The sequence below is a fragment of the Protopterus annectens genome, chromosome 6.part0 (genome assembly GCF_019279795.1).
Source record: "Protopterus annectens isolate FY-2018-M chromosome 6.part0, PAN1.0, whole genome shotgun sequence".
In the NCBI taxonomy this organism is placed as follows: Eukaryota; Metazoa; Chordata; order Ceratodontiformes; family Protopteridae; genus Protopterus; species Protopterus annectens.
The window spans coordinates 213769763-213794409 of NC_056737.1; the positions used below are offsets into that span (position 1 = coordinate 213769763).

General features: G+C 36.8%; 1 protein-coding gene across 3 annotated transcripts in view; it reads right to left on the reverse strand.

Moving 5' to 3' along the window:
- Positions 1-24647, reverse strand: part of SLC8A3 (solute carrier family 8 member A3) — a 1486960-nt gene that overhangs the window by 234630 nt on the left and 1227683 nt on the right. For all 3 annotated transcript variants that reach the window (XM_044073965.1, XM_044073963.1, XM_044073964.1), the window contains exon 4: positions 4860-4877. In XM_044073965.1, the coding sequence (XP_043929900.1) occupies positions 4860-4877 (18 nt within the window). The remainder of the gene's footprint in view (positions 1-4859; positions 4878-24647) is intronic.

Consider the following 24647-nt stretch of genomic DNA (forward strand, 5'->3'; position numbering starts at 1 on the left):
CCCACTGGTATGTCATCTGGGCCAACAGCCTTTCCATTCTTCATCCTCTTCATAGCTGTCCTTACTTCCTCCTTGCTAATCTGTTTCACTTCCTGATTCACTATCCCCACATCATCCAACCTTCTCTCTCTCTCATGCTATTCATCCATTAGCCCTTCAAAGTACTCTTTCCATCTACTCAACACACTCTCCTCACTTGTGAGTACGTTTTCCTTACTGTCCTTTATCACCCTTACCTGCTGCACATCTTTTCCAGCACTGTCCCTCTGTCTAGCCAATTGGTACAGGTCATTTTCCCCTTCTTTAGTGTCCAATCTCTCATAAAACTCTCCATATGCCTTATCCTTAGCCTTTACCACCTCTCTCTTTGCCACGCATCTCATCTCCTTATACTCATGTCTACTTTCTTCATCTCTTTGACAATCCCACTTCTTCTTCGCCAGCCTCTTCCTCTGTATACTTTCCTGTACTTCCTTATTCCACCACCATGTCTCCTTGTCGTCCTTCCTCTGTCCAGATGTGATACCAAGCACCTTTCTAGCAGTCTCCTTTACTAGCTCTGCTGTAGTTACCCAGCTATTTGGTAACTCTTCACTGCCTCCCAGTGCCTGTCTTAACTCTTCCCTGAACTTCACCTCACAATCACCCTTTTTTAACTTCCACCATTTAATCCTTGGCACTGCTTTCACACTCATCCCCCTCTTCTTGATCACCAATGTCATCCTATAGACCACCATTCTATGATGCTTAACTAAATTTTCCCCAGTCATCACTTTACAGTCTCCAATCTCCTTCAGACTGGCCCTCCTACATAGGATATAATCCACCTGTGTGCATCTTCCTTCACTCTTGTATGTCACCCTGTGCTCCTCCCTCTTCTTAAAATACGTATTCACCACAGCCATGTCCATCCTTTTCGCAAAATCCACTACCATCTGACCTTCTGCATTCCTCTCCTTAACACCACATCTACCCATCACTTCCTCATCCCCTCTGTTCACTTCACCAACATGCCCATTGAAGTCTGCTCCAATCACTAGTCTCTCACCCTTGGGTACACTCACCACCACTTCGTCCAACTCACTCCAAAATTTTTCTTTCTCATCCATTGCACACCCAACTTGTGGAGCATATGCGCTAACAGCATTCATCATTACACCATCAATTTCGAGCTTCATAAACATCACTCTATCAGACACTCTCTTCACCTCCAAAACACTCTTGGCATGCTGTTCATTTAGGATAACCCCTACACCATTTCTCCTGCCATCCACACCATGATAGAACAATTTGAACCCACCTCCTATACACTTGGCCTTCCTTCCCTTCCATCTGGTCTCTTGCACGCACAATATATCAACCTTCCTTCTCTCCATCATATCAGCTAGCTCTCTCCCTATACCAGTCATACTGCCAACATTCAAAATTCCTACCCTCACTACTACACTCCTAACCTTCCTCCTCTCTTCCTGCCTTTGGGCATGCCTTCCCTCTCCTCTTCTCCTTTGGCCAACAGTGGCTCAATTTCCACCAGCACCCTGTTGGCTATCAGTACTGGTGGAGGTCATTGTTAACCCGGGCCTCGACCGATCCGGTATGGAAATATAAAATGTTCTCTGCATAAGTAATTTGGCCGAGGTTTTATGCCGGATGCCCTTCCTGATGCAACCCTCTCCATTTATCCGGGCTTGGGACCGGCACAAAGAAATGCACTGCCTTGTGCATCCCCAGTGGCTGGGTTTGTGCATCCCCAGTGGCTGGGTTTGTGCATCCCCAGTGGCTGAGTTGCAGTTTATTATAAATGAAAATATAAAATATCAAGGACAGTGTCAAAATGTGGCAGACAAACCAAATGTTAGGGTGCATATCAAGGAGTATAGTATTAAGGGAAAGGAAGGTGATGCCCCTCTGTCAGGCTACTGTGACATCATAGACAGAGTACTACTTTCTAAAGACCTTACAGGAGAATGAGGTCACAGTGTTGAAAAAGGTACACAGAAAGACAACCAGGATGGTGCAGTGAATGTAGAAAGTGGAGGATGAAAACAGGAATAGGGAAGCTTAATCTTTTATCACTATGATGTGATATAAATACAGGGGGCATGATAAAAATATATAGACACATATGACATTAAATGTGATGAGATTAGTTTTGCCACTTATTTCACTGTGCAGAGTGGGCATTTCTTATTGAAATGTATGATTTTAAAAGAAAACCCCATCCTCTAACAGAGTTTTTTATGTTACTATGAAACTAAAGAATTTCTATTGTAAATATTCATTTTTTATATTAATTTGTGTCATATTAAGTTGTTTGAAATGTAGTGTCACAGTTTGCTGCAATCATCAGAGAAAAAAAAATAGAAACATTCTCTTACCTTAAAATATCAGGGCATTTGCTATACCCAGATTGCTACTATCTTGTGAAAAAAAGAGACAAGTCTGGAGTATGCAGTTTAAGAAGGACAGAGGTTGCAGGAGGGAGCATAACTACTAGTTTAAGGAGACCTAGTTCAATGAAGACATTAGGAGCATTTCCTCAAGAGGAATATGGTAGACAGATGGAAAGAATTACCAGGATTGATAGTACAAGCTAAGACAGCTGGGACTTTTAAAAATGCTTGAGACATCTGGTAACTGTCATGTTCTTTTGGCAATATCGAGGCAGATGAGATAAATTTACAGTCTACTTTTGGTGTCATTTTATGTTGTGTTATACAATATATCACTATACAGTGTATGTAGTTACATGGTGCAATACAAGTACCCCCCCATGTTACAATTCCTGTCAGTACCATTTGCAACTAGGTAACAATGTTCAGAACTCACTTTTAAGCTCTGCTAGAGGAAAGTTCCAGTGGCCACACAACAGTGTGAATCATATTGGCCATGGTAAAGCAACCAGGCATGCTCACAAAGGCAAGAGTAAGGGATTAAAGGAACCTAGAAGAATTATTAGGCAAGGGTTTTGTGAAAGTATAGCAACTGTCAAGCTGCGGAAAATAAAGGAGTAGGCTACTTTGGAGGCATAATGTGTAAAAAGACTGATTCAGTTATGACTCTTTCTTAAGGAAGACATGAATGATGTTCAGCACTACAGCCAGTCCTTTGGCATGATGGCTGCTAGTAGAACCCAGGTCACCAGGGGTGTAGGGATATTGTGCCCTGGAGCACTAAGCCACCCCCCCAGTGCAGAAAGCCTGGCATTGCTTGCTCTGTATTATACTGAAAATGCTTTACTGAATAAATCAGCATGCCAGTGATTGTGTCTCTGTAACACTCAATAACATTAGGAGATGCGTCTACAAAAAACAACCAAAAAAATATATATTGTCGACTGGAAGCCAGAGGCTTTGAAAATAAATTCAATCACTCTTGTATTGTAGTGTTCAGAACATACATGAAAGGCACTTCTTTAAAGAAAAGGAAAACTGAAAACGATCAGTGTTTGCCATGATACCTTACTAAGGACATGTACATATTGTTCCCGACTGAAAACACTATTATTACAAAACCAAAATCTGAGAGTAGGGAACATTTACATATACTTCATAACTTGTGCCTATTGTTTATTCCAGAGCATACATCAATAAATTGCTACCCATGCTGCTGTAGATATTAACACCGTGCGTTGGTTAAATAAGGAATGAAATCTCTGAACGAGTGAAATTTTACATCACTCTAAAAATAAAAGTGTCAGTGAAATGGAAGGCAGCCGAAAAAAAATCAGTACATCATCATGCATTAAAAAAGGCAAACAGATTCAGATGGTATTTCTCAAATACCCGAAGAATACTCAGCAGTAAATAATGTATTCAAAGGTACCAGGAACTTCCATATAAATGAGATTATAGCTTCCTTCTGAGAAACTGATTGTTTCATCATAATTAAATCACAGTTGAAGAGTTCATGCCACTCCTATTCTAAAAGTTTTAACTAGGAAAATCCCATGAATATGCATGGTTTGATGGTCTTCCATATAGTCTTCAAATCACATACAAGTCAATATTTATAAAATATACATATAACAGAAAAAACAAAGCATGAAAAACAAGCATAAAACCATGATCGAACTCCTACATAAAATGTAAATAGTTTCTTAAAAATTCACTAACTTAAATTCATACCAGTTAATTTAAGCAATAATTAGATAACACTATTGAAATAAAAACAGTACACTGCTGTGTTTTAGACTTATTATAAATAGATTAAAGCAAGGGCAAAAATATATGACCCCAAGAAGATTTCAGCCTTTAACATTCAAACCTGCTGACAATTACTCAGTGGATACTTATGATATATACCTTACACATAAGTATAACTAATATCTACTTTATTTTCTAAAGTTGGTTCATTGGCTGATCTGCACTAAATACAGTGATGAAAGTATGGGTCTCCAATCAAGTATATCAAAAACAGAATGACACAGTGTAGAAATTTTGTATGCCCCCCTTCTTTTACCACAGCCAGTATAAGCTAATACATTAAAATCAAACATTCACCATAATTGCTTTATCTAATAACTGCCTCATTTCTCTACTAAGATCATGCTTAGGAGAATAAAAGACAGGTACCTCTTTATAATAACTTTGCCTAATTTCTCCACTTTTGTGTCCTGTTTTTTTTTTTTTTAAGGAATTATTCAAGCACACACACACACACACACACACACACACACACACACACACACACACACATACATAAATACAAAGATACACATAAGTCAACTTTACAAAGTCAAATACCTACAAAGATATACTAAAATAATATTTTCACATATTTATCTAAGTAATGTGATGATAACAGTGGCTATTACATAGCTTTATTAATAACGTTTTATCAAGAAAAATATTACTTACCTTGAGCCAGGAGAAGTGCTGTTAGAAAAAAGGGGGGTGAAGGGGTGGGAGAGAAAAAAGACAAATTAGTCTTTGGTTTAGACAATATAATACATGATAAAATACAACAATGGTACACTGAGCAAATGTTGACACATTCTAATTAAGAAAAAAAAAATCAGAAATGCAAACACTGTATGTTAACTTCTGTACTGGCAGGGTCCCATGGGATACATATATATTTTTGTTTCTGTTAAAGTGTCTAATAATATTTAATTAGTGGACAGCTGTTTTGTGCTACAAAAACAATTTTAATACTACGTTTTCTGGATCAGATGTTTTATTATTCAGTAGTAGCCCTAACACACCCACCTGTGTTCATTAGACCCAAAGGTAAATTAGCCATCAGCCTTGCCTTGTGGAACACAGTTGCCATCCAAGTGTTTGAAGTTTCCCCCACTTTTCTTCTAATGTACCCAACCCTTCAGAAATATATCCATGGATGTGAATAACTTAAAACTTCTGGATGCCAGTCACTCATGAGCTAAGTAACATGCAGGAAAGGTAGCATTTTTTCAGATCCAAGCGTCCTTCTGAATAGTGCTGTAGCTATAGATTAATTATGGAGCTAAGTCAGTGTTTCTGTAATGTGACATGGCATGTGTGAAAATATTTAAGTGTTGTTCTTCAGAGAGGCGAAAGACTAGTGAAGAGTTACCATACCATAGGATAGAATATCTCAACATGAGAAGTAAGATTGATTTGTCTACAGGACCTGTCCAGGCCTAGTCTTGATGTATTAGACCAATTCCTTCTAACACAGGCAGAATCTTGATGGACAGCAGAGACAGCTCTAAACTGTGGCAGAAATGTTCTCACTTTGGAGTTATTATGGAGCTCACTACAAGTGATTTAAAAAGGAAGAATAACCAAGTATACATGGTCATAAGGTTTCCATTGCCATTCGCTTTAACTTATACTACTTTAAAGTGAGTTTGCTTTTTTTAATTAAATCTAGAAAAGAAACAAAACAAGATACAGATTGCTAATGATTTGTGCTGAAGGTCTACAGACAGCATTTCTGAGGTAATATATACAATATAATAAAAGATGACAGCTAAAAGTCACTGGCAGAGAACAGGACATTGTGAACGTTAACCAATTTATGTCGTCTGTCCCAAGCACTCGAAGACTACTTTCTGAAAAAAAGGGATTTGAGCTCGAGCATCTTTTAGCTTGAGTAGACCACTGCTTCTTCTGCTTGAACTCGAATGTGAGTTTGGGAAGCAGATGCTGCGGCTTATGCAACACATTATTTGGGTTTGAGTGAAGTAACTGCAACAACCATGGTGAGGGAGTAGGTGAGGGTGGGAGTGTGGATTAGGGTAGTAGGTGGGAAGGGAATTTTAGGTTTAGAGAGTAGAAGAGGGATTTTAGGGCTAGGGAGCCGGAAGGGAATTTTAGGGTTAGCGTTAATGGTTTCTATGTAATTACAACAGGCATGTTTCCATTTAATTACATTTCCATGTGCATACTTCAATTTCCCAAGCATACCATTTATGTGTTATACTTTGGTGTATTTAATCCGGCATTTAATTGCAAACCATTTGCAACATAACTGGGATAGTGACATGTGAATCAAACAATCAGGGCTGTATGTAATGGTAACAGACACAGAGAATAATGTGTATTGCTGTCGAAGAAAAACAGAACTATGTATATAACAGCAAGCACAAACAAAATAGTATTTACTTTTGTGGGATAATAGAGTATGTGGATAGCAGAATGGAAACAGAGTGAGGTACATGCTTGTGTAACAAAAGAAGTTATTAATTAAATATTACTGGTAAAACAAACATCATTGTATGTAGCTATGGGACATTAGTGGATTTGCATAGTGAACAGCAGGAAACAATGCAACTTAGGTACAACTCCATTGTGTATTTAACAAGAAGAAAACGAGTAGCAAACACTAGCATGAATGGTCAGCCATGCTGTTTATACAGCCGTTCAAAAAATGTGACAAAAATGGGGCAGGTATACATTAAGAAACCAGTGACTAATGCATTCCCCTAATAAACTGAAGGCAGGCTGCATAGAAAACAAAAGGAAACTGACAAAAATGGATACAAAAGTTGGGCAGTATAAAGACTGCACACACACACACACACACACACACACACACATACATATATATATATATATATATATATATATATATATATATATATTAGGTGAAAATGAGGTCATGCATACAGCTGTAACAAAAGAAACAAAGCTGTTTGCAAGACAATACAGCCACAAACTTGTATATTCTTACACCTGTGCAGCAAACTCCATAAATCTGCTTAGTCACAGACAGGATACATATGCACTAGGAAATAAAGGGTATATACATATAACTGATAATTAGCACACTTGGCTATATAAACAACAGGGAAAACAGTTAAACAACTATGCATAAAACTGCTGGTCAGTAAACAGGCAACACACGTGGCAATGGAAACAAATCTTTCTGTATATACAGTAACTGCTGCACAGCAAACACGCTCTATAGACAACGATAAGAAAACAAAACAAAGATATGTATAAAACTGCTGGGTAACAAACTAACTATGATACAACAACTGGTAAATTAAGTAAACTAGGTATTAAGCAGGGAAGCTAACTAGGCTATGCATGCGACTGCAATAAGCATGGGTGTATATAAAATAATACAAAAAAGGGGAAATGTAAAAAGGAAACCCCTTCTGTAACAGAAATAGCTTTGCTTTCTATATCAATTTCTCCCCAAACTCAAAAAAAGAAGCATAGTACATGAAAAAAATCCATCTACTATAAAGAATAATCCCTAGTATAATAATTAACAGGAAGTGAAACTTTTAGAAATATGAATGAGTAACATTGACTTCTCTAGATTTGCTGATGTGTACTTAATAATTAGTACACATATCTCAAAGTATAATTGCCTGATAAACATTGTTACATTACCGATTATCCTATCCCCTACACACAATTTATTATTATATTTATTATTTTATTTTATTCACATTTCATTACTGGGAAAGTCCACTGGTCCATGGAGAGCCCATTTTCGGTGGAGGCTCACGGAGAAAAGCTCCAAGGTATATATAAGTGAAAACATAATAGATCCTAAGACAATATACAATAATTACTTATAATACATTTGGTTGAGATTTATACAGAGTAAACAAACAGGTGCAAAACGATTATAATTACTGGTGAATAGGTACAATATTTACAACAATGGAAAATTGATTTGAGTAATATCCAATTGAAAGAGTAAAAAAGGATTAACACATAGAACTATGAAGCAACATGAAAAACTCAGCAACTGAGCAACAAACACTGTAATGCCTAAAATTATGGCACAGCAATAAAGCACAAATAAGCAAGAAAGAAGCAGTGACAGTGTTCAGTGCCGTTGCAAATTGTCAAGCATGTTTCATACCCTATTACATTCAAATATGGATTATTCTAACTAGCACAAAGTTAAAGATGTAAAGAAAATGTGTGCCTGCAATAAATGTGCTGGTTGTTGATATAAAAGATGATGACTGCTGAGGTAAATAATTTAGGTTACAAAGAGCAGCAAATGATATAAAAGGTTAACGAGACATTGGTAGAAAGCTGCACATATCTGTCTAATGATTAAACTTCAGGACTCCTAAATTCTGTGCGTCCTTAAACTGCCAGAGCAGTTATGGTTTACTCGCTATGCAACTGAGTGAAAAAATAAAACTTGTTCTAAGCTAAGTGAAGCAACCCCATTCTGACAATCTCTCTTCTAAACTGTTTTTTCCCACATAATCTGAAATTAACTAAAATTGGTATAGCTGGAATGTCCAAATCAGTTTTGGGCAGAATACTGATGTATGCTCTCACTGCCGACTTGACATTTTAAAGACTTAAGGGGCACAGGTGAAAAACACCTGTTTGGGAAAGGGCCATTCTCTGCCAAAAGAGCAAATATATCCCTATCAAGAACTCTTCTGCAGAGCAAAATCAAATGTTATGGAAATATTTTTCATTCAGCATGTTGTGGTGCAGCTTTTCCTGTATTCTTCAATATCCTGGGCCAAAAATAAATATTTATTAATTTCCTGATGGCTGCTTTTTTATGTTTCAGAAGCTACAACCTACTGTGTCACTAAATGGGCATAAGGCACAGAATTAATTTGGGTTGAGAAATCAGTCTGTCAACGCAAAAAGTAATCAGCATTTAATTTAGTATACTTATGTGTATCTGGGCAGATATCATTTGTTTAAATTACACCAATCCACAACCCCAAGTGCTGCTACAGAGAAGCCTAAAAACACAGCTTACTGAGTAAAGAAAGGTGCTCATGCTACACAGAATTTTGCTCACCATGCAAGGAAAGCATAGAAAATGTAATGTGGTAAGTGTACATGCATGTGTTTGGGGCTATGGGTGAAGGGATAATTAACTAGACAAACAAACAACTAAATAAATAAAAATACCAGAGCAAACATGTAGCTGTAAAAAACAAATCACTATGGCTATCAGAAGAATTTAAATTGGCTGAAAAATTAGAAAACAGAAATCCTCATGAAATTCACTTGAGAAGACAGGAACATGATAATATGTTTTAGAATGGATGAGACTTTTACATCCCACTACTTGCTAACTGACAAGAATGGTGGTAGTGATGGTACAAGTGGGCAGCCAGAAGAGTAATGGCCAATGCACTAAACAGATGATTCTGTTATGGGACCATCCCAAATGAAAGCCAAGACTCCATTATCTTTATTTTAGCCCACTGTTCTTCAGGTTCAAAACCTGACATGTGGCATTAGAATTTACAGTGCAATTCTGTAAAGGTCATTTTCTACATGTAATTATTCTTTTAGCTCTTTGCCATAAAGTCATATATTAATATATTAATATTATATATATAAAAATCGAATAGTATTTCATTTAAGATAATGCTGCCTGTCTATCTATATTATACATACAAACACACACACACATTTATATATATGGGTCCACTTCACATGAATGAATCTCAAAATACTGAATTTCATTTGACTGAGACCACAATACCTCATTTTCAAAATACTGAAAATTAGGGTTGCCAACTTTTCATGTCAAAAATTCTTAACATGTTTGTGATATTATATATATAGTTGGGGGGAGTAGCCCTACCACATAATTTAGTTTTTTATCGTCCAGTTTCTGTTAAGAGGGTAAGTAAGTATTTTTTTAAGTTTTGGAAAAAGTTAGCTGTTGGTGTTGTAAGTGTGCATGTCTATGGCTTAAAATTCAGTATTTTGGAATTCAGTATTGTAAGCTTTCAGTCAAATGAGTTTTCAGTATTTTGAAAATTAGGTATTGTGGTCTCAGTCAAATGGTCAAATGAAATTCAGTATTTTGAGATTCAGTCATGTGAAGTGGACCCATATATATATATTGAAAAGGGATCTTGCCTAGTCCAGCCATATATATATATATATATACCTATATATATATATATATATATATATATATATATATATATATATATATATATATAGGTTTACTATTAAAATGTTGCCATGCAATTGCACAGCTATGAAGTATTCGAACAACAGCTGTTTGAATACTTCATATGTGTGCAGGTTACATGAGCAAACATCATATTTGCAAATGGACTGTGCATTTGCAAATATAACATTTGCTCATGTAAAAGGATCGTAGTACAGTGTGGTTAGGAAAATGCATCCCTTTCCTCACTGTAGTGCGATCTCGAAGTTGGAATATTAAGTTAGGGGGGTGTGAGGGGTGCAGGGGGGCTTGCCACCCTGCATAAATGGGATGTTAGGTGTAGGGGTTAGGGAGTTACGTAAGGGTGGCATTGTTGTTAATGCCATAAATATATATACAGTATATATCATTAAACACTGATCATTCAAAACATCAAAAGAATGATCATTTTAAATTTAACCTAAAATGTCTGAAAACAACAAAAATTAAAAAATAAAAATCATTTTTTTGGAGAAAGGGGCAAGTACCCTGTACCCTCACACCCCCTGCCAGCAATATGCAGTCATATGAGCTTTTATTGTTATTTACAGCCTGAAAAAATATTCGCTTATATGAGTGTTCAATGTTTCCGTCTGTACAGGTTGCCTAATTACAGGATTACTGGAAAGCAGCAGTGTGTGTGAGCAGAATACTGAAACACTAGGCTATACCAAATGTTTTGGCCTTTCGGATGCATGTGTATGTGTGAGTGTTTGTGGGGTAGGTTTAGTGTAGCATTTAAGGAAGAGGATAGATGCTATGTTATGCCTGAGTACTGGTATATATGCAGTTTGTGTGTGTGTGTGTGTGTGTGTGTGTGTGTGTGTGTGTGTGTGTGTGTGTGTGTGTGTGTGTGTGAGTGTCTATGATATTGCTGAACCTGTAAGCTTTAAAAATCATAATGAAGGGTCTTAAGGAGGTGCAGTTTATTATTTTCTCAAAATATATTCATTTATTTATAAATTACATTTGTTTACTGGGAGTGTCTGGCTGGACTAGGCAAGATCCCTTTTCAATGAAGGTCCAGGGATTAAAGCTCCATAATAAACAGAAAATATTTATACAGTAATAGAAGGTACTTATATCTTTTCTTTTTTCTTTCAGCTGCTGCTGTTAGGGGTTGCCACAATGGATCATTTGTTTCCATTTCTTCCTGTCCTCTGCATCTTGCTCTGTCACACCAACCACCTGCATGTCCTCTCTCACCACATCCATAAACCTTACCTTAGGCCTTCCTCTTTTCCTCTTACCTGGCAGCTCCATCCTTTCATCCTTCTCCCAATATACCCAGCATTCCTCCTCAGCATATGTCCAAACCAAAGCAATCTTGCCTCTCTGACTTTGTCTCCAAACTGTCCAACCTGAGTTGACCCTCTAATATACTAATTTCTAATCCTGCCCAACATCGTCACACCCAATGCAAATCTTAACATCTTTAATTCTGCCACCTCAAGCTCTGACTCCTGTCTTTTCATCAGTGCCAACCCATATAACATAGCTGGTCTCACTACCATCTTGTAGACCTTCCCTTTAACTCTTACTGGTATGCGTCTGTCACAAATCACTCCTGACACTCTTCTCCACCACCACCCCCCCCACCCTGCCTGCACTCTCTTCTTCATGTCTCTTTCACACTCACCATTACTCTGAACTGTTGCTCTCAAGTACTTAAACTCATCCACCTTCACCAACTCTACTCCCTGCATCCTCATCATTCCTCCATCCTCCCTCTCATTCACACACATATATTCTGTCTTAGTCCTTCTGACCTTCATTCTTCTTCCCACTAGAACATATTTCCACCTCTCCAGTGTCAACTCAACCTGTTCCCTATTCTCACTACAGATCACAATGTCATCTGCAAATATCATAGTCCACAGGGACTTCTGTCTGATTTTGTCTATCAACCTGTCCATCACCACTGCAAATAAGAAAGGGCTTAGAGATGATCCTTGATATAACCCCACCTCCACCTTGAACGCATTCATCACTCCTACTGCATACATCACCACTGTCACACTGCCCTCATACATATCCTGTACCACTCTTAAATACTTCTCTTATCTCCCAGACTCCTCATACAATACCACAACTCCTCTCTAGGCACCCTGTCACATGTTTTCTCTAAGTCCACAATGACACAATGCAACTCATTCTGACATTCTCTATACTTCTACATCAACACCCTTGGAGCAAACATTGCATCTGTAGTGCTCTTTCCAGGATAAAGCTGTACTGCTGCTCACTAATCATCACCTCCCTTCTTAACCTAGCTTCTACTACTCTTTCCCATAACTTCATGCTGTGACTGATCAATTTTATCCCTCTGTAGTTACTACAACTCTGCATATTATCCTTATTCTTAAAAATCGGTACCAATGCATTTCCCCTCCACTCCTCAGGCATCCTGTCACTTTCCAAGATTTTGTTAAATAATATGTTTAAAACCCCCACGGCCATCTCTCCTAAACACCTTCATGTTTCCCAGGTATGTCATCTGGGCCAACAGCCTTTCCATTTTTCATCCTCCTTGCTAATCTGTTGCACTTCCTGATTCACTATCCCCACATCATCCAACCTTCTCTATCTCTCATTCTCTTCATTCATCTGCCCCTCAAAGTACTCTTTCCATCTGCTCAACACATTCTCCTTGCTTGTGAGCATGTTTCCCTCATTATCGTTTATCATGCTAACCTGCTGCACATCTTTACCAGCTTGGTCCCACTGTCTAACATGTTGGTACAGGCCCTTTTCTCCCTCCTTAGTGTCCAAATTGTCATACAACGTGCTATATGCCTTATCCTTAGTCATTGTCACCTCTCTCTTCACCATGTGCATCATCTCCTTGTACTCCTGTCTACTTTCCTCATCTCTCTGACAATCCCACTTCTTCTTCGCCAACCTCTTCCTCTGTATAATCTCCTGTACTTCTTCAGTCCACCACCAGGTCCCCTTGTCCTCCTTCCTCTGTCCAGACGTCACACCAAGCAGAAGGTTAGTTACTAATTAGGTAGGTAAGAAGGTACTTATCCTAGACCCTATATTGTTAGTGATATGGAATCTTTGTAGGTGCATGCATTATTTATTTAATAAGGTATATTCTTATAAGCAGGTCTAACTTTATGAGGAATGGCAGTAAATCCACAAGGAGCAAGTTTAAAACTGAGAGCCAAAATTATAGTGCTATACCTAAATCATAGTAGTTGAGAAATATGGTGTATGTGTGTTTGTGTGTGTATGCATGTGCGTACGAGCACACGTGTGACTTACTTAGATGCATTGTTAAGGAAAGCATGTCTTGCACAAGGCCGGTTTTATAGGTTGGGGTAATACACATGAATAGGATAGTACAGGGAAGTGTAGTAATTTCCTTTTTTTTACTTTTAATTTGTGATGCATTCCTGTGCTTTTGTACTATAGTTTCTGAGTAATTAGTTTTGTAGTAGCATTTCATTTTTATGATATATTTTAATACTGCAGTGAGGTTTATGTTAGGGTTTGTTAGTTTTATTGTTTAGTTGTGTTTTTGTTAGCTTATTTTTAGTTAGTTTAGGCAGTTAGACTCGTTCATTTTTCTAGCAATGCTATTTTAACTTGATACTTGCAGTCTTCATTTTCTCTTACATTTTATAATTTTATTAATCTATTTACTTATTTTTTGTTTAAAAGTAAGTTTTGTTTACATAGCCTTGATTTAAGTCTGAAGTGTTGTTTGAGGGTGATTGCATATACGTATTATGTGTATACAGTGTGTTGTCTGTTTTTTTTAATTGAAGTGAATGTAAAATGCAATACAAGCTTTACTTGATATTTTGAATTTAACTTTTGTTTCAGCATTCTTATTAAACCAACTCCAGATGTTGGTTTAGAGAGGTTGCTTTATGAAAGCTGGATGTTTTGTTGGGTATATGTGCCTGTGATTAGTGTGTGTGTGTGTGTGTGTGTGTGTGTGTGTGTGTGTGTGTGTGTGTGTGCAGTATATAAGCCTGAAATTTGTACTAAATAGCATAATTCTATAGAGCCCTCTCCTCTACTTCAGATGGATACATTCCAAAAAAGGCTCAACTCTATTCAAAAATATTCATAGACACCCTTTCTGCATTTGACAACATAAATCCTATTCATTTATCACTGCAAAGATCAGTTATGTCTTCCTCACACTCACTCACACACACACACACACACACACACACACACACACACACACACACACACACACACACACACACACACACACACTGTCTCTCTCTCTCTCTCTCTCTCTCTATATATATATATATATATATGTGTGTGTGTGTGTGTATATATATATATATATATATATATATATATATATATATATATATACATAATTAGTGTCTCAACAAAATATTTTGCCACAGATCTGCAAAAAACCTGCTTGAATTAAACTCCTCCCAAAGCAAACCAACCCAAAAGATACTTCTCACTTCTGTCCAATATCCACCCTCCCAATCCTGGTGTCAAACTTCTAGAAAAAGTAGTCAACACTCAAATACATCCAGCAGTATGACCCACCCACCTCTAAACAACTTGGATTCTGGTCTGGATGAAGTACTACGACAGCACTTTAGTCCCTAACCAATGACTTCCTGCAAAACATCTATAGAGGCCTTCTTACTAGGGTTCTACATATCGACCTGAAAAAGGCATCTGATCTCATTGACCACTGTCTTCTACTAAACAAACTGCTTGAAACTGATATTATCTCAGACAGCCCTTCCTGGTTTAAATACTTCCTCACTGCTATGCACTTCAGAGTTAAAATAGGATCCTCCCAACTAGAATCTGCACCTATCATGACAGGTGTACCACAAGGATTATCTCTTGCCCCTCTCCTCTTCTCCATATTCATTAACAATTTTCTAGAGATGATCTGGTCATTTACTGATCAAGTCACTCTCATATTAATATTAAGTCCCAACTCAAGCTAGACTTACATGAGCTACGCCAAAAGCATATTAGACCATGGAGGAGAGGTGAGTTTGTAAAGAACTGGCAGATGCTGTTCATTACAAATTCACCCTTCTGTGAACATTACTGTATCACCCTAGAAAAAAAAGCCAAATCAAAATCTAACCTATTATTGGGATCCCAACTTTACAAAATACTCCAACTCCAGAAATTTGTTCTCCTTGCAGCTTCATGTCATAAAATCCAAAAACAAAATCTAGAGACCTTGCCAAAGATCTGCTAAGCACAACCACAGTCCAAGTCAAATCAGAAAAAATTGCTGCAGATCACCACTGGTTACGCCAAATAATCCGTTACTCAATCTTGATTTCCATGTAGCCATGTAGCCACTGAGCGACGGCTGATGGGGTCAATGAATGTTAGCACAGATCTCAAATTTGAAGAAACTGTGAGAGATTTCAGCTTTAAAGTCAACAAGCTGAAATGCCTGCAGTTGCAGAGGAATCATTTAGAAGCCTGTCTGAAATTTGGTATAGTACCGAGAGGTATGAGGGTATTTTATATGCCCACACAAGGAGATCTTTACCTGGAACTATTGGCCAAATGGCAGATGATAAATATCAATGTAGGCTTCTCGTATATGAAACTGTTACTGGAGTTTTTTTTACACCGGAGGAACAGCAGTTAAGCAAAGAGGTGGAGATGCTACAGAATAAGTTGGAATCTGAATTTAAGGGTGAGAGGTTTAGGAAAAAACTGGATGAGCTGTATTGTGCCTTTTCAGCAACGGATTATAAAATGCAGCAGCAAAGATTAAGAAATTACAAAGAGACTATGAAGATTTTACATCTGGTAATATTTTTGTATGGCCCACAGAGAATTGCAATGTGTCAAATACTAGGTCTACCTTAAGCCATGTTTCATCACAAGAACCAGCTGGCAGACAGGTTTCGTACAAACCAGACAACACCAAGTCGAGAGATGTTAACAATGTGGAGGGTGCAAGTTCATTGATTGATACAAGTTCTGCGAATGAAACATCAGCACATAATGACTTTCCACAAACGGATGGTAATGAGAACACGTGCTTCTCTGAGCAGGAGATGGTTAGGCCTCCAACATAACACCGGGGATATACACAGACTGTTGACAGTACCAGCAGAGGGACTGAGTGCTGGCCAGGCTTCAGGTTCAGGGGCCAGACCTAAAGTACAGGTATTGGCATATGGAAGTGAACATTTTTTAGCACACTTACCGGCCCCTGTGAAGAAGAAAGGGGAGTGGAAACACTCTCAGAGCGAAGGGAGAGGAGTGAAGAAGAGGAGAACATCGAAATGACTGGTGGCAATATTGCTTATAATTTGTCTCATTATGTTCTTACAGCAGATGAATTGAATGTGTTGAACAAAGGTTTGACGTTTGTCCCGAGCAAGGATAGTTGTTATAATGAGTTAGTTATGGATGTCATTTTTTTTGTAGAAATGCGATGTTGAAACAAATGTACACTAATAACAGCCAACCGCGATGTGGTATATTAAGGCAACCCAGCAGTTTCGTTCCTCCATTTAATGCAACTATGCAAACATTTATTAAATGTTGTGAGCAGGATTTCATGAGTTACTTGCAAGAAGATAGAAATAAAAAAATTCATAATCTAACACTGACACAGAGAACAGCATTACGAGACTTACAGCAGAATACTGATTTGATTATTAAACAAGCAGACAAAGGGGGAGCAGTGGTGGTTCTAGATAGGAACACATATTATAACAAACTGAAACAACTATTGTCTGACAGACACACTTATATCGCAATTTCACCGATACTGGTCAACAATACAGTAAGTACAGGATACTCTGAAGCATTTATTGGCACAAGGTCTAATGGATGAAGACCTATTTAGGTTTTTGTGGATTGAACATCCCATTATTCCGGTTTTTAAAGCCCTTCCTAAGATACACAAGGATCTGAGGGGCCTGCCTCTCAGACCCATAGTGTCAGGAAGGGGCTGGGTCAAGGAGAACATCTCTATATGGCTAGAAACTACTTTGAGACCCTATGTGGGTTTAGTGGAAGAGATATTAAGAGACACCAGTTATTTTTTGACATCACTGGGAGAATTTGAACAGACTAGCTTGAGAGGGGTATACATCATGGTGACCCTAGATGTTCAAAATTTATTCACAGTCATTGGTAATGACTATGGGATAAGAGCTGTGAGCAGATTATTGAGGGATTTAGGATTAGGATCTGTTAAAGTTGGTTTTGGAATACATCATCTTCCTCTGTCTCAGTGATGTGTATAGGCAAGCACAGGGGGTTGCGATGGGCACCCCCTGTGCGAATACCTATGCTAATTTGGTATTATCCTTTTGGGAGAGACATTATGTGCTGGACAGACACAACATTTGGAGAGAGAAAATAATGTTATTTAGACGTTTCGTGGGCGATGTGTTTATTTTGTGGAAGGGAGATGAGAGAGAGCTTTTTGAATTTGTTGCCTATTTAGAGACCACAACTACTTTCTTTCGATTCTCAGTTTCTCACTCTAGGACGATGATAGATTTCCTTGATGTAAGAATTAAGCAAGACAGTGAGGGCTTTACAATGAAGTTATATACGAAGAGCTGTTGGAAAAATAGCTTACTGAGATATGACAGCATGCACCCGAGGTATACATTTGGTAACATTGTGAAAGGACAGATTTGCAGGGCATCCAGGATTTGCACAGAAGAGAAAGATTTTGAGGAAGAGGTGAAGTGTTTGGAGGGACACTTTCATGAGAGGGGATATAACAGAGAACTCATTAAGGGTGTAACTGATCGGAAAATGACCTTCAGAAAAAGAAGGATGGGCCCCCTACTGACCAAGCATACAAGAAGTGTAATGGATGTAGCTACCAACACTTCGGTTAAGGACCACCAATCCTTGAGGATCATGTTTACTTATAGCAATAATATAAATGGTATCTGTGACATTGTAAGAAGCAACTGGAATATTCTTAGGACTGATGACAGTCTGAAAGAGTTCATAGGTAATAGACCTTGTTTTGGTTTTAGGAGGAATAAGAATTTAAAGGACACTTTAGGGCAAAAAAGGGGATTAAGATACAAACAGATTATTAATAAAACAGGTACTATACCCTATGGTTATTGTAAGGCCTGTAGTTTCATTAACAAGGCAACATATTTTAGACATCTGGTTACACACAAGGAGCTTCACTTCGGAGTCAAAGCAACATGTAGGATGACAGATGTTGTTTATCTAGCTGAGTGCCAATACTGTCTAAGTTTTTATGTGGGGAAAACCAATAACATGCTCAAGGTGAGGATTTTACAGCATTTGTCAGCCATTACAACTAAGAATCAACAGAATGCTCTATTTAGACACATTGATCAATATGAAGGGCATGAGTTTAGGTTTAGAGTAATTTGGAAGGTAAATAGCAGTCCCAGGGGAGGTGATATGAAAAACCAGACTGAGCTGGAGGAAACTGAGTGGATAATAGCGTTAATGGCACATACACATCCAGGGCTTAATGAGGTAGTCATCATGAAACCCGCCTTGAAAAATAGGCGGGTACAATACTGAGCAGTGATTGGCTGTTATGATGTTTAAAATCTAGCAACTAGAAAGATGTTTTATCTGATGAAGGGTAAAGACCCGAAAGCGCTCATAAAGTGGATAGTTTCATCTTTTGTTTTATTATTTTATTTTCTGTTGTTGTTGGTATGTCTTTTTAAAGATATTAAACATTTTTTACTACCAGTGGTGATCTGCAGTGATTTTTTCTGATTTCTGCTTAATGTCATGAAAAAAAAATTCTTCATACAACCCGCGAGACTATTCAATGGCCACACCAAGTCTCATTAAGACTAGAACCAACTAAACAGCACTGTGCATGCTTTCCTCTCTTAGGTATCTACTGTTTGTCAGCCTCTCCCAATCAACCTTAAGGAAATCAACACTTGCTGAAAATTCAGAATGCAACTTAAAAAGCATCTCTTTATCCAAGGCAAATGATTTTGGTTCAACACAGGACATAATCACCTAGCACACTATTACTATTACCTTTCCACTTCTCTTCTCATCTCACAGAATTTCTGAAGGTGGATCCACTAAACAAACTAATATAAATATTGTCTATTACACTCTGTTTGTTTTCTAGAATATACAAGTACATTTTTTCTGTGTTAGTAATCTGAACTACTCTGTTATTGCTTACATGTCTGGCTTTTTGGTTTGAGAAGGGTTTTGTATTTCACCCTGGTTGAACCTGAAATTGGACATTATTGCAGTACCCCTGTAAACAATTAAAAAGATTTGGTGATGTGCCATGGATGTAAAGAAATTGCTGGTGACACATTAAGAGTCTATATATATGTACAAAGTGTCCCAGATAGAGGCAACTATTATACACCTTTTCTGCAGTATATTGTTAGATAAAAATATCTCTATATGTATACATCTCTCTCTCTCTCTCCATGTATGAATAGCTATAATTATACATGTATATATATATATATATATATATATATATATATATATATATATATATATAGTTCCCCTGCATTTGATTGAACGTACGTTTGTTCAACAAACGCAGGGATGTGATTTAATGTTGATATATGGATGGCCGAATGATGAATATGTCGATGATATGGAATGTTGATATAGGTACATGGGGTTGGGGTAATGAGAGTGTCTGTGTGTGTGTGTGTGTGTGTGTGTGTGTGTGTGTGTGTGTGTGTGTGTGTGTGTGTGTATGTGTGTAAGTGAGTTAGGGTTAGAGTCGGGGATGAGTGAAGAATGGGTGTTGTGTGCTTTTGTGCAAGTTTATGGGGACAGATATAGTGTTGTTTGTCTGTATTTATGAATGTTCATGTGTTTGAGTCTGCCTTGTGTAGTGGGAGTACTATAGGAAGGTTTTAATGATGTTAAGGTGTAAGGTTAAGGGTCGGAGAAGGGGCATTGTCAGGGTTAGCACCCATTACTAAGGAGGTGCAGAGCTGTCTCTTCCCCCAGCCCTAACCCTACACTTTAACATCATTAAAACCTTTCCATAACCCTGCCTTTGTTCAGATAAATTTGATATTAATGTTTTTTTCTTTTTTGCTATGGTGTACAGCTGAACTTTTTTTTGGTGTTTTCCATTTGACATTCGGGCGGTTTGGTCATACACAATAGGTTTTATATATATATATATATATATATATATATATATATATATATATATATATATATATATATATATATATATATATATATATATATATATATATATATATATATATATATATATATATATTCAAAGAGAGAGAAAGGATATGTATCCATATATGTGTATATAATATATATATATATATATATATATATATATATATATATATATATATATATATATATACACATACATATATATATATATATATATATATATATATATATATATATATATATATATATATATATATATATATATACCTATATATGTATATGTACATGTCAGATGATCGAGTTTTCAGAAACTAGAAATTCATATGGTCGAAACCATATGATCGAGTTTACGAAAACTTGAACATCAAAAAAAACACAAAAAATGACACAAATCTACCTTTTTTTACATTTTTGCAGTGAGGCAAGCTCCCCTGCACACAACACACCCCCTGTAAATTAAATATACCAACTTTGAGATCACACTACAGTCAGGAAAAGGATAAATCTCCTCATCCTAACTGTATCGCTATCTCCATTCAAAAGTTTCAAGTTTTTAAAAACACGTATCTTATTTGCATATATGTGTACTATAAGGAGTAAACAAAAAAATTAACTAGAAAGCAAGAAATCACGTCATATATGCAACATTTTAGAATCAAGTATAAATATACCATTGTGGAAGGATACTGTGTAAACATTAGAGAAAACACTGAAAGAGCAACATTTGGAGCTAATAAAAACAAGTTACACATAGGTGATAAAGCATGTTGTACATACAACTACTGTGCCCACATGAAGGTTATTAATACATTATTGAAAAAAAACATACATAACTGTGGGTCTACATACAATGGAAGAGAAACATATGGCTAAACTTGAAAATGCACAAAAGCAAAGGTAACTGCATATATATATATATATATATATATATATATATATATATAAAAATTATAAAACATAACAGGAACAACCTTCTGGTGAGAAACAGATTTCTACACAGTAGAGTAGAACATCTGGTGGGGTTATGGACGTAACTGTAGGGATCATGCAATTAAATATGTAGTTGGTAACATCATCTATACATGCATAGATCTCTGAAAGGAGAGTATAAGCTATAAAACTGGGACATAAAAGTTATGTGTTTGTACATAACAACGGGAAATCAAAGAGTTATATTCAGATGAGTGTGTGGATAAGCAGTAGTGTACACAACATGGTAGCAACAGGTCACTGGTTTCATAACAGTATGGAAGCAAACTTGTTAGGGTATGCATCAGTGAGAAAAATTTGGGTTAAGCCTTAAGCTGTTGGAAGTGTATGGGGTTCCTCAGTATAGGATCCTTTTAAGATGGATATACCTTATTTCAACAGGATGCCAGGACAGTCAAGTAACTGCAAGATCTATGTAGAAATTATTCCTTCTTTACTGCAACACAGTTCAAATCGTGTTGCTGATTGTGAATGGTTGATATGCACAGCTTTGCTCTTCCTTGAAAAGGGAATGAGTTTTAAGTACCCAAAGAAGACAGCAGGTGTAGAAACGATATATAAAGTGAGACTACTACACTTTTTTAAATATTCTGCATTTTGACTACATTGTATAGTGGAGAAAGAAAACCTATGATCCAGTGACAGTAACAAAAAGTTACCACTGCCTTTAGTTCACCACAGCAATCTCTTGAGACTTCTGCTTGCTGCTGACAGCAGCCTGTAACTTTTACAGGTACAGTACCTTTCATATTTACATAGGTATAGTGCAAAACGTTTTTGTGTAAATCTCCGAAGGGATAACAGCAAGGTATGATATGCCACTATAGCTTATGAATTTAAAGGAAATGATTCCTTTCTTATTTTAGGCATAACTGGTTCAGAAATACACCATATTGTTAGTGAGGAAAAATGTTTTAAGGAACTTTTTCAGAAATTTAGCAACTAATGTTTCTGTGGTGACAGGGTAAAAAATTATTTAGAAAATATGGTGTATTCTTTCTTTCTTTTTAGAATGCTGGAAAGTTTGCAAGACCAAATTTACACTGTCAGAACTCTGCAATGTATGTGTTTCATGTGGCCGAAAAAGGTGTGAAATTTTCTTTGAATGAAAACAAAGGAAATTAAAGGAAAATAAATAGCTGTAACTTACATTTGAAATGTCCAGTGTAAGCTTATGCAGTTTCTCAGGAAGGACTTGATTGCTTGTATATTATTATGCAACACAAGAGTTTGGAGTCAGGAAGAAAAGAAGCCATAAAATACAATTAAAAGAGTCTGCAAATAAAGCAGTCATTTCTATTCACATGAGGCATTTTTTCCATGCTATATGTCAATTTGAATTAAGGAAAAAATTGTTAGCTGTTTAGTCTTTTTCTGCTGTGTGGGAAAAAGAAGTGATGGAATCTGATACAGCTACTTCTTGTCTATGAATAATGAGGATAAGCTAGGATATAGTCTGAAGCTTCAGTACTCTTTAAGTTAGAGTCAGTGTAGTTATTCAACTTAGCTAGACTTTTTCCCCTTAAATATTCCTCTTTGTTATTTTACAGCCATAGACATTATGTTGACCACTGTTTTTTTTTATCTGTATCCACAATGCCATTATTGTTCAACTAAAGTTTTCTTTATTCACTCTTAAGAACTTGCGCTTGTAGTTGAAATTGTTATTATTATTATTAGTAGTATTAACTGAGAAGGGGCATTAATTAGCAATGTAAATTGGAAAAGCTGTGGTATCCTCTTTCTGAAGTGGCCATATCATGTTTGCATACTATCAATGAACTATTAATTGTTGTAAGTTGTCAGGTAGCTGGGTGTTTGGGCTGTAGATATAACTAGAGTAGCGGCAATACTAATAAAATGATAGCCTTCTGATATGTCATAGTGAGTTTTGTCTTGCAATAAAGTGTAAACTTCTTTTGCTTTATGGTGTACTGTTACAGCTACTGTCTCAACTAACAGTGCAGTGCAGTAAGGCATACATGATAGACATACTGTATGTATAATGCTGGGACAACAAATAAGGATATTGATGTAAAAGCAAAGAAATAAATTAAAGCATGTAATCATGGAATAGCACAGGATTATATAAGAAATCAAGAAAAAACACATTATTGTAAATAAACTATTGGAGATCATGGGATATAGGCATACGGCTCTGGAATACAGAAGATTATATAAGAAACCTTGTGAAAAAGGATTACATGTGTAACAATAACTTTGAGCATAAGTAAGATAATAAACAGTTATGGTTACAATGGAAATGCAAAATAAATGTATTAGTTTTACATATAGACACACACACACACACACACACACACACACACACACACACACACACACACACACACTAAATAGATAATTCAAAAATCATTTTGGTTGAGAAAAGGTTTACTTAGAACTCCTGTACACTCCAGACTGCAGTGGAGTGAAACTACTCAAAAATGGAAAACAGACAGCCGCAAATATATTACTACTCATCTCCCTAAATCTCTCTCTACTTCATATGTTCCACAGAACCATTAGCTCTGATAAGCAGTGTGAAAGAGAGAATACAAACATACTAAACAAATGAGGTACACAAAAAATAATTTGTTCCAAGAGGAATAGAAAATAGCAAATAGTATTGAGAGATCAAACAATGGGAAGCAGTTAATACAGATAATGAATTATTATAGGACAGGAACAGGATTATTTGCAAACAGCGGAAGACAATTACATTATGCATGCAGTTAAGGAGGTCAAACAAAGCAACAAAGAAAATGAAGTCAAACTAACTGCAATGTGTATAACAGACAAAAGATGGGAATATATGATACAGTGATAATAAACAGTTTGTGTACATACAATGGAGCAGCAAATGGGGCAATGTAAGAATGCAACCAGCAGTGATGAGTAAATAACCAACCTCCTGCCCAAAATTGTCATTATTTACCTTTTCATAAGCTCCACAAAGGAATTCCAAGCTCTTTCATTAGTGGTTCCAGCCTACTACAGTTATACTACAAAGTACAAGTTTCTAGCAATGTTTAAAATGCACTGCATTAGCTCTCTCAGTAGGCTGCTACCATGTGGCTAGCAAAGTTCCTACATGCCCTAGACACTCTCATCTATTAAAGTATTAC